At 30.0% G+C, this 12,324-nt stretch overlaps 1 protein-coding gene across 2 annotated transcripts; it reads left to right on the top strand.

Annotated features, from left to right (window-relative positions):
• Positions 1 to 5,167: 5,167 nt before the first annotated feature.
• On the top strand, positions 5,168 to 11,973 carry LOC110630042 (TMV resistance protein N). 2 transcript variants are annotated; one of them, XM_043949884.1, is made up of 3 exons: positions 5,168 to 5,901; positions 8,633 to 9,731; positions 9,813 to 10,001. In XM_043949884.1, the coding sequence occupies exons 1-3, from the start codon at positions 5,375 to 5,377 to the stop codon at positions 9,852 to 9,854; spliced, it is 1,668 nt and encodes a 555-aa protein (XP_043805819.1). In that variant the 5' UTR covers positions 5,168 to 5,374; the 3' UTR covers positions 9,855 to 10,001. The 2 variants fall into 2 exon arrangements, with proteins under 2 accessions (XP_043805819.1, XP_043805820.1); XM_043949885.1 differs by lacking the exon at positions 5,168 to 5,901 and adding an exon at positions 10,177 to 11,973 and having other exon boundaries at positions 9,593 to 9,731; positions 9,813 to 10,086.
• Positions 11,974 to 12,324: the final 351 nt, after the last annotated feature.

Genomic DNA, 12,324 nt, shown 5'->3' with positions numbered 1-12,324 from the left:
TATACTCATAGTGTTACTTAAATTTTAAATAAACTGATAAAATTAAATATCATTAATCACATTATTAATTCATTTAAATATATCTATATATTTTTTAGTTTGATTTATCGAGAAATTCATAAAATATTATTTCAGAAGGAAAAATATAAATTTTATTTTGATTCTTTAATATTCTTTACATAATTTATATTATGTTTAATTATAATTTTTTTAATTATTTATTTAAAAATAATATTTAATTATATCAAAACATAATAGTTTTTATATCAAAAATTATAATAATATCAAATCAATAATTAACTCATAATTATTATAGTCATTTTAATATGAATCTATCCAATAACTTATTTTTTATTAAATATTTATGATATTAATTTATATCACCATATATAAATTAATTATATATATATATATTATTTTATAATAATAAAAATTAAAAATATAAATTATTATTATATATCATACAAATTAATAATAAGGACAAAATCTCTAATATAAAGATTCAAATTAATAGGCTAGGGCACATAGGGACAAAGAGAAAATCAACTAGTAATAATAGAAAAGGCCTAAGAGTCTAGAAGAAAATCAAAAGGTTACGAGAAAATATCTTATATGTGAAAAATATAGAGTAGAGATTATCTATTGAAAAATCTACTATTTAATTTTTATATCACGATAAAAATTTATTAATTAATTTTTTAATTTTAATATTAACATTTTAAAAATTTATTAAAAAGTTAATTTTAATTTTAATTATTAAATATTTTATTATTTAATTTTTATAATTTAAAAAAATTTATTAATTGAGTTTTTGATATTATAAAAAAATTTATTAATTAATTATTTTTATTAAAAATATTTTATATTTAGTTAAAATTAATAAAAAATAATATTTTAATATATTTTTAACATTAAAAATTTAAATAATGAGTTTTTTAATAATATAAAAGACAAAATTGTTTTGTCCTTTATCATTTTACATAGATGTCTAAATTCAAAATTTTCAATGATGGCATATGTAATTTATATAAAGTAAGATCATGAGGTAGGATTCCATGGGATGGGTGAGGGAGTCCTAGTATACACGCTAATGCTTCTGACAGGACAGCGACAAGAGGGTCAGGGGTTGCCTGTAGCAATGCAGCATCAGGCACATCTCAATAGCTGCATCTACCACTTTTTCACCTTAACTTCATCGTAATGGTCACGACGACTTACTTTATCTAAGTCTTTTTTTTTGTTTTTTTTTGACAAACATTTATCCCAGTCAAGAGATGCTATTCTATTGCTAATTCATGCGCAATTTAAACATGAAAAGACATTGCGTACGCGCGTGAGCTGTTTCTCAGATAAAATATTGCACTGCACAGGTCACCGGTACTTCATCAATCAATGAGATCACAGTAAATCAAAATACGCGAAATAAAAATTTTAATTTTTAAATTACCTTTTAAGAGTTAAGTGATCCGTCTAATTTGAAAATAAAAATTTTAATTTAAATTTTTTACAAGTTTTTAAAATATTGAGTGAACTCTAAATACTTTTTTCGAATATTTTCTATCGGATTTTATTGGAATATTTGCTGTCTAGAGTACTAATTTTTTAAAAATAGCTAGAATTTTTATACTTTTCAATTTATTAAAAAGCGCATGAATTCTCAACTCTTTTAATTTTTGTAAAAACGTATTTTTATAAAAAATATATTTTTATTTATGGGATCTAACAAAAAATAATACTGATAATTCAAATTAAAATAGAGAGGAAAATGATTGATATACCAATTAATATTAAATATAGATTAATTTATTAATATTATTATTATTTATTAATAATAATAATTTTAAAAATTAATATTATTATTAATATCAGATTAATAAATATTAAGTTTATTAATAATATTTAATTTAATAATATATTTTTTGTGTGTTATTCGATAAGTTAACATTAATTGATAATAAATTTAATTTTTATTAAATCTTACAAGTCATAAATAGTCTCTAATAAAATATTATAATTATTTAATTAATATAAATATGAATAGTAAAATTAAAATTTTATAATAAAACATGTATTAATTTATTTATTATATAATATATAATTTGATCATAATTCATAAGTCATGTTTAGCGTGAAATAAGATCATGATAGCAAATAGCAATGCTAAGGCGGCTATGCTTAGGATTCCATGGGATGAGTGAAGGAGTCCTAGTAAACACGCTAATGGTTTTGACAGGACAGGGACAAGAGGGTCACGGGCTGCCTGTAGCAATGCAGCATCAGGCACATCTCAAGAGCTGCATCCACCACTTTTTCACCTTACCTTCATCATAATGGTCACGACGATTTACTTTATCCAAGTCTTTTTCTTTTATTTTTTTTATTGACAAACATTTATCCCAGTCAAGAGATGCTATTCTATTGCTAATTCATGCGTAATTTACAGGTGAAAAGACATTTCGTACGCGCGTGAGCTGTTTCTCAAATAAAATATTGCACTGCACAGGTCACTGGTACTTCATCGATCAATGAGATTCCTTCCTCTCACGTTTCACACTCGACACAATTTTAATTATTGTAAGCAAAGTAAGACACGCAAACCCATCGAAAAGCAATTTGCCATAGAATCAAGTATTTTTTGTACCCGATAGCCGATTATAATTTGGGCGTCTGATGGGTCACTGTGCCTTTTCTAATCAATATAACCTTATATGTTTAGACCAAAAAATAAATAAATAAATAAATTCACAGGAAGTAGAATGCAGATGAAAAAAACAAGGGAAAATAATACCCTGGTGCAAAATTGTGGTTGAAATGGACGTTCATTTCTACAATTTCACACAACTGCAAGCTAAGAATTCTGTGTTCAAGCGTCTTGCATATCTTGGAAATTGAAAAAGAAAAACACAGCTTATTCTTACCAATAAAATATAATACTTTAACCCTAAAGATTCAGAATACATCTTTTCTTATTTACATCAGCGCATTATGAAGTTAACAATTAAAAGAACTCACTTCTTGTCTAGAGATTAAGGTCAAATTATTGCAAGTTTCAGGAAAAAATCTTTCTCAATATTTTAAAACTTTTCTTCATTTGAATTTCAAACCCAGAAGCAATATTTGCGAAATGCCTCTAAGATTAGCCTATTCACTTGTGTAGGACTGATCTTTCAACTTCCATCTCTTGGTATATACTCTGCTTTTCGATCTAATTTCTCTGCCTGCCATTTTATCTCACGAATCCCATCCCATGCTAGATGATAACACTGACAGGGATTAGATTTTGATTGAGCTGTTGCTTACTTTCTATTGAATGAACAATTACAAGATTTCGGTGAAGTTGAGAAAGCGTAACATAAAGTCTCGACAAGGGATTTAACCAAAGTCCAGAATTTGAATTCAAAAATCCAACGCATGCAAACGAGGTATGATCTCCATTATCATGAAATTAGGAGAAGCAACCAAATCGCAGCAAGCCCTCCTTGCAACTGATTACCAAATTAGGAGACTCAACTATTCACTGGGTAAGGAATCTGAAACCCCAATCTTCCAGCTATCTTCCCTTTCTATATATATACATGTATATTTTCTTGCTTATCGAAAAACAAAAACAAAAAAAAGGTAAGGTGCATTAAGCCTATTTGAGTAGAAATTTAATGATAAATGCTTGTCACAATACTTCTGAAAGCATAAATCTTATTTTGGTTTTGTTTGTCAGATATTGTAGAGACCTAATTAAGACCTTTTATCTATGAAATCTATGGTCATGAACTTTAGCTTGCAAATTATTAGTAGTTGGATTTTAGACATGGGGAGTTTCATTTAATAATATGAACCAAGGAATTTAAAAAGTTATTCAATGCACAATGTAATTTCACATTACGGTTGATATATGTAACTTTTTTCCTGCTTTGCTCAATTCTTATGTACTCAGTTTTCAAAGAATCAATTATAGATTCTCCTATTTCATTATATTCAGGCAATTATGTACTTATTTATCATCTAATACTACATGGAAGCTTGCTTACAGCCACAAGTTCACTTGTTAGGTTAGATTTATGACTCATAATCCTATCCTATTAGCATGCTCTTTTCTAATCAATAGATATGGCTTAGATAAGGTAGATTTTTATTCCTCAATAAGTATGGCTTAGATAAGGTAGATCTTTTCTTTGTAATGATTATCACACCAAATTAGTATAGGAGCTGAGATTCGTGATGTCAAAGATGTTGAACACAAAATTTGAGGTTTTAAACATGGAAAAATTTAAAGGATTTAAGCTCAAGCAAGGAGATTTAAAGGCTTCAAGGTCAAGTATGAATATATGATAGTGGTATGTTTTGTTGGGGGATTTTAAGATTGATGACTCGTAGTCCTATTAGGATATTATTTCCTAATCAGGAAGGGAGACCGATTCTTTAATGCGTGGAAGCCTAAATACGGTAGATCTTATTTATACATAAATTGAATGATATTTCTAATTAGATTGAGATTAAAGAGTCCAATACTATGAATGAGAGTATGGTTGATAGATATTTGGCTCTCTTCAGTTGAAGAGAAAGCATTGCCTATGGTAGCAAGGGGCTTTATTCCCTCATGGTGAGTGACCTTTTCCATTGTGCTGAGTAGCTTGTCCTTTATCAAGAGTAGCTCTTGTCCATTGTGGAAATGAGTTTTCGCATATCGTGGTGTAGTACAGTATAGTTCATGGAAAAAGAAAGAAGTTTCGACTTAAAATAGATAAGTGATGCATTATGTGATTATAGTAAATATATTAAATTACTCCTAATATATTTTCTATGGGTAGATTGTCATGTGGGGTTGATTGAATGTAGTTAGATCAATAGTTAGATACTTGATTTTGTAATAAATGATTTTATTGAAAAATTATGGAAGATGGATGCCTGTGAATATTGAGAGGTGAATTAAGTTAAAGTTTTGAGCTACGTCAAATCTTTGCATGTCTTTTATTTATTTGTGGATATATCAAAACAAGTTTTTTAATTATTCATTTCGTTTCATAATTTTTATCTATTTTATTTTTTATATATATTAAGAAATATAATTTTTTTTATTAATTTTTTAATTATATTCAATTTAAAGATATTCAATTTTATTAAATATTAAGAGATATTTTGAGAGTTTTTAAAAAATAAGATAAAATTAAATAAGGTTATTTACTAAAAAAAGGAAAGTATGTAATATTTTTGAGATAAAAAAAAAAAAAGAAAAAAATGGAAAAAAAATGATGAGAAGTAGTTTCTTTCCTAGAAACTCAGTGAACTTGTAGCTTCAACTATAAATGCCAGTGTAAGTGTTCAGAAAAAATTATAATAATCAGTAAACACAAAGAAGCCTTTCACCAGCTTCAATTCCATGGTTTTAATTACTGAAGCCTCTTCTTCTTCTTGTTCTTATTCTTCTTGTTCTTATTCTTCTCCTTCTTCTAAAGAGTGGAAATATGATGTATTCCTTAATTTTCGAGGTGAAGACATACGCAAAAACTTTGTTAGTCATCTATATAAACGGTTGTGTGATGAAGGAATCATCACCTTTAAGGACGATCATAGTCTTGAAACAGGCCAAAGTATTTCTGAGGCACTTCCTAAAGAAATAGGAGAATCCAGAATCTTAATCATCATTTTCTCCAAAAATTATGTTTCTTCAACATGGTGTTTGAATGAACTTGTTCAGATTCTTGAATGCAAGAAAGCTGGGAGACAAATAGCTCTGCCAATTTTCTATAACGTAACTCCGGGTCAAGTGCGAAAACAGTGTGGAGATTTCAGAGAAGCATTTGCTGTCCATGAAGAACATTTCAAGGAGAATATTGAGAAAGTGGAACGGTGGAGAGCTGCAATGACAGAGGCGGCCAATCTCAAGGGATGGGAGTTGCAACATAGGTCAGTCTAACTTCCTTTTCATTTCAATATCAGACTCTAGTGAACAGAAAATATGCTAATGTCTTCATTAAGTGTAATGCTCTACATATTCTATTTGATTAGCATGGTTAAAGACTAACATTAGTTTAGTTTTCCTAATCTAAAGTTATTATTCATTTTCACCATTGGGCGCATGAATACAATAAACACCTGATATTTTATTGCATTCTGTTCCATTATGAGTTGGTTGGTGCAGGGACGAGTCAGAGTTCATTCATGAGATTGTTAAAGACATGATCAACAAGCTGGGATGATTTTGTAGTGACATAACCAAGGGTCTTGTTGGAATGGAATTAAGATAAGAGAAAAAATGAGATCCTATATGGACATATATAGGTTTGGGGAATGGGAGGAGTGTTGTCTCGATTTGAATGAAGGGAGTAGCTTTCTTGCAAATATTATAGAAAATTCTAACAGACATGATGGTTTGTTTTCTTTGAAAACTAACTTTATATCTGCAATCCTGTATGCGGATTTGCATGTTCTTAGGGAAATGAACGAGATAAGAAAGAGGCTGTCATAAAAATATTTTGGTCATTGTTGATGAATTGCAGCAACAAGAGTGTGTTTAATTGGAAAGAGAGATGAAAACTAAGTAGAATCATCATAACAACTACAAACTTTATGACTTCCTTGTGTGGATTTCAGTTTTAGTGTATGATGGTGGTTATTCCGTTGAGAAATTTTATACAGTGGTGTATAGGTTGTTTAGTTGAGTAAAGGAAATGCAGCATAAATTATTTTTGGTTTTTAATAAGATCAGTAATGGATCAACAACAACACAAAAAAAAAGATTGCTACTATCTCCAAAACAGTAATAGATTTTCTGTTAAGAAGTAATGTTGGATATTTCCGTTACAAAACAGTAGCGAATTTAGCAATAAAAAATCTGTTACTATCTCCCGTACGTTACTACTTAATTGAATACTAGATCAACAATAGTAACGGGTCATTTATGGGGATAGCAATTCTAATAGAAAAAAGTTTGAATAATTTATAATTTAGATTGAAATTTAAAAATTAATACACATTATAGGTTTAGGTTAGGTTCGGAGTTTATAAATTGAGTATTTGTCAACTAAATCTGTTCTTATAAATAATTAATTAAATATAAAATATACTTTTTTAAGTAATATTTATAATTTTTTTATATATATTTTTATTTAAAAATTAAAATTAAAATATTTTAGAAAGATTAATTTTTTAAAATGAAAAGTATTAATGAAAAATATATTTTTATAAGATTATTAATTAAAAATAATAAAAATTACTTTTTAATCTTTGATATATAACATAATTAACGGATTTATCTCCCTATTTTTAGAATTTAACGTTTTCATTCTTCAGATTTAATTTCGTTAAAATTCAAAGTTTTTCGATTAAAGAAAAGAGAATAAATATAATATCAAAAATACTCTTATCAATAATAAAATGAACAAATTACTATTTAGTCCCTCTAATATGAAAAAATTTACTATTTAATCTCTCAAATTTGAAAAATATATTAAAATGTTCTTGATATTTTAAAAAGTCTACTAATTAGTTTTTCTATTAATTTTATCACTAAATATTTTACTATTTAGTACTTATAGTTTAGAAAAAATTATTAGTTGGTCCCTCAAATTATTAAAAAGTTTACTAATTAGTTCCTTCATATTAAGAATATTTTAGATTTTTTTTTATAATACTTAACGATTAAAATTAACGGAAAGACTAACTAGTAGACTTTTTAAAATGTTAGAGACATTTTAATGAATTTTTCAAATAGAGAGCAATGATCGACAACGATCGACAGCGAGCGACATCACAAAAGTAATTTGTATTGAGTTTTAACTTTTTATATATTTTAATTTTTATTATCTTTGCTGAATTTAAATCTTAGATTTATTGAAATTTTTATTTGTTTATGGAGATTGATTTTGAGATTTTCTTCTTTGAATTTTGACGAAATTAAACTTCATGGACTAAAGTGTTGAATTCGAAAAATAGAGAGACAAATCTGTTAATTATGTAATATTTTAGAAATGAAAAAATATTTTTTTCTTCAATTCTTTTTGGGAGGGACCTATAAATTAGTAGAAATTAAATTTTAAGGACTAAAGTGTTGGGTTCTAGAAAGGGTAGTTCGGTCATTTTTTCTGTCACTGACAGCATTTTTTATAAAGGGACTTTAATTTTGACAGAATTAAACATCAGGGATGAAAGTGTTGGGTTCTAAAAATAGAGGGATGAATATGTTAATTATGCTTATTTCAGGACTAAAAAATAATTTTTTCTTAAAATTAATTAAATAAATTTGGATAGTAATAATTAAGTTTGGGAGGAGTTCCAATAGTTTATGATAAATTTTAATGAAGTTTAGAATGAGTTTCGAGATTCGGTTATTAATAATATTAATTGGTTTAGATTCAGAATGGGTGATTTTCGCAGGTACGTACCTACCTGTCTAGGTTCCTAGTCAATTCACTCCATTTTGTCAACTACATCAGCCACTAGATACTTGATGATATGAATGAAATTTGAGAATGTCTACATTAATAGCGATTCTCTATATATGCAATTTGATTGGAATGATTAAGAAATAACTTTACTTTTCTTAATGTGAAGTTATAATTCAGTTAGTGAATGAACAAAATTTTATTGCTTTTTATTCCACTATGATTGAATTTAATTTAGAATTTTGCTAATGCAGGGAGGAGTCAGAGTTCATCGAAGAGATTGTTAAAGACATAATTAGCAAGTTGGAGCAGTTTAGCAGTGACATACCCAAGGGTCTCGTTGGAATGGAATCAAGAATTGAGAAAATGAGATCCTATCTGGATATGGGGCAGTCCAATAAGGTCAAAATTATAGGTGTCTGTGGGATGGGAGGAATAGGAAAGACAACAATTGCTAGTGTTGTATACAAGCAAATGTGTTCTAAATTTGAAGGGAGTAGCTTTCTTGCAGATGTTAGAGAAGCTTCTAAAAGATATGATGGTTTAGTTTCTTTGCAAAGCAAACTTTTATCTGCAATCTTGAATAGAGATGTAAAAGTACATGATGTTCACAAAGGAACCGAAGATATAAGAAAGAAGCTACGTAGTAAAAAGGTTTTGGTCATTCTTGATGATGTTGATGAAGTGAAGCAATTAGAGTGTTTAATCGGGAAAAGAGATGAAAACTGGTTTGGTGAGGGAAGTAGAATCATTATAACAACTAGAAATAGACATTTGTTGGACCAACATGGAGTGGATGATGCATATATGCTTGAGGAGTTAGAAGTTGATGAAGCCTTTGAACTTTTCTTTTTGAATGCCTTTAAGAATGATTGTCCAACACTAGATCATGTGATGTTGTCTGTCCAGTTTTTAAGATATGCAAGTGGCCTCCCACTAGCTCTCAGTGTTTTAGGTTCCTACTTGTATGCTAAATCAATAGAAGAATGGAAGTCTGCATTAGAGAAACTAAAAGAAATTCCCAATGAAGAAATACTAAAAAAACTTGAAATAAGTCTTGATGGATTGGATGAGACGGAGAAGAAAATTTTCTTAGACATAGCATGTTTTTTCAATGGAGCGGATGAAAATTATGTGACAAAGGTACTAGAAAGTTGTGGATTCTACCCAAAAACTGGGATCAGAGAACTCATCAACAGATCTCTTTTAACTATTTCTGACAAAACTGTGTGGATGCATGATTTGCTTCAAGAAATGGGACGAGATATTGTTCGTCGGGAATGCACTAAGTGTGGACAGCGCAGTAGGATCTGGCTTTATGAGGATCTGGATCATGTATTGACGAATGATACTGTAAGTAAATCATATATGTCGTGACTATACTTTGTTATTATTGTTTTTCTCTAATTGTTTATTGTTGTCTTTGTTGTTTAGGGATCAGAAAAAACTCAAGGCATAGTCCTGCGTTTGTCATAATGGGCGACAATCAATCAGTGCTAAAGGTTTCACAAAAATGAAATGTTTAAGACTGCTCATTCTCCAAATCGAGCACAATTTTGAAGGTCTGGAATATCTCTCAAATGAATTAAGATATTTGGAATGGCGTGAATATCCTTTCAAATCCTTCCCATCAACTTTCCAACCAAATAAACTTGTTGAGCTTCACATGCCACACAGCAACTTGAAAAATTTTTTGAAAGCAATAAAAGTGAGTATATATTACCATTAATTAGTCGTGTTAAGTCTAAAAGTACTTAACTGTTTCAAGAACACTCTGATTTCCCATGTCTTTTGACAGCCTGTAGAGTCTTTGAAGATCATTAATCTTAGTTTCTCAACAAAGTTGATCAAGACCCCGGACTTCTCAAAGTTTCCCAATCTTGAGGAGTTGAATCTTCAAGGTTGTACGAAGCTTGTTGAGGTGCACCAATCCATTGGAGTATTAACAAGGTTGGTTTCATTGAACATGCAAGACTGCAAAAACCTAGTGAATCTTCCAGATGGCGTGTGGAATTTGCAATCCCTCGAGATTGTTAATTTGGGTGGCTGCTCAAAGCTTTTAAAACGGCTTGGATTAGTTGCAAGACAGATGTGGTGTTTCACAGCTTTCCCATCTTTAATGCATCTGGATTTGAGTTACTGCAACCTTCCAGAAGGAGCAATCCCAAATGATATGAGCTGCTTGCAGTTGCTGGAATATTTGAATTTAAGTGGAAATCCTATTTTGAGCATTCCTTCAAGCATCTGTCAACTTTCTAAACTTAAAGGTCTTTACCTTTATGATTGCACAGAGCTTAAGACATTGCCTGATCTTCCATCAAATATTGAGAGGCTATCTACCAGTAATTGCACTTCATTGCGAACTCTTCCACCACTGGTTCAACTTTGCAAACTTGAGAATTTTCAATGCTCCAATTGCAAGAGCCTTCAATCAGTGCCGGATCTTCCATCGAGTGTTCAGCATTTAAAAATGGAAAATTGCACAGCATTAGAAACACTTCCCAATCTATTTGAGAAACACAATGTGGAGAAGAATTTTTTCATAAGTTTCTCGAACTGCTCCAAATTGAAATACTGTCAAAGTAAAATTAGCGTGGGATTTACATGGCTGAGAAGTTACTTGCTCTGGTTATATGAAGTTCGGAAGCTACTGAAGCTACAAGAAAGCAGCCCAAGTGAGGCGGAATTCGAAGAAAATTTCTTTCTAAATGAAGCAAAGATTATATTGCAGACAAGGATCCCTGCAGCTACTAGTCTCCCTTGTTTCTATATATGTTTTCCCGGAAGTACAATTCCTGAATGGTTCAAGTATCAGGGAGAGGAGGGTGAGTTGAGAATCAAGCTACCTCCAGATGAAGATTGGGGGAAAATTGCTGGGTTTGCTGTTTGTTGCGTTGTTGAGGATGGAAATGTTATTAAAGATAATGAATGGCAGATTGCAGTCGTTATAGAAGGTAAGCAGGTTTCGTGTTGGGGCAACCGTGTTCCTGCAGGAGCCTCCCAAGTTACATCGGATCACCTTAGCCTCTTCTTCCAAGTGAATTTCTTCCGCTTCTTCCAAGTGAATAATCATCGGGAATCAAACAGGGAATGCACTCCAACTGAGCTGTTGCTTAATTTCTGGCCGGAAGGGAAAATAAAGAATTGTGGAATCCGTATTGTACATGACGAAGAAATAGAAGAGATGATCCGATTGAACAAAGCATTGGAAGATATGGGTAAAGTTGAGGAAGAAGATAACTAATTAGTTGATTGCTACGAGGGACCCTCGACTCTATATGGTTGATGAGTTGTTGATGAGCTTTGTTTGTAATCTTCATGGCTGCCTTCATTCAACCAGAGGGTGTTTGAGAACTTTGAGAAATCTACCTCCTCCAGATTTGGAACTTGCCTTCTGTGGCTGCCATTGCTGCTTGATTTGGAGCTTCAACCTTGATTCCATTGCATTTTTCTTCTTATTTATCTTATGAGCAATTTGGTCTTATGAGGGGAGATCCACGTATGCTGTATCTGGATTATAGGCGTAAATGATGGCCAACCCTCTGTAATTTTGAATATCCGTGCATTGAAGATTTCAAAAGGATTTGATTTTTTTTTTTTTTAGAAAAATATATTTTGTTAATCTAGTTTGAGTATTTCAAATGAAAATTGAATTGATTGCTTGATCAAATAAGTCACTGCCGTTGGACGTGGGGAATCCACGCTCAAACTTCATTAGACATAAGCTCAAACTATATGAAAAGTAAGTTTAACCATCAATTTACTTAAATATTTGTCTTTTAGATTTATGATTCTATTATATACATTTAACTAATTTTTTTTTCTAAATTTTAATATAAATATTTAATCTAATAACCATTAAATCATAATAATTGCGAATAGCTACCCACCTCTATTTTATTTATTTATTTATTTAATATTGAAAATTTGTGCTCCACCCAAGCCC

The sequence above is a fragment of the Manihot esculenta genome, chromosome 13, assembly GCF_001659605.2.
Source record: "Manihot esculenta cultivar AM560-2 chromosome 13, M.esculenta_v8, whole genome shotgun sequence".
NCBI lineage: Eukaryota > Viridiplantae > Streptophyta > Magnoliopsida > Malpighiales > Euphorbiaceae > Manihot > Manihot esculenta.
Note: the sequence above shows the minus strand (reverse complement) of the source record. Positions and strands in the feature narration are given on the sequence as shown.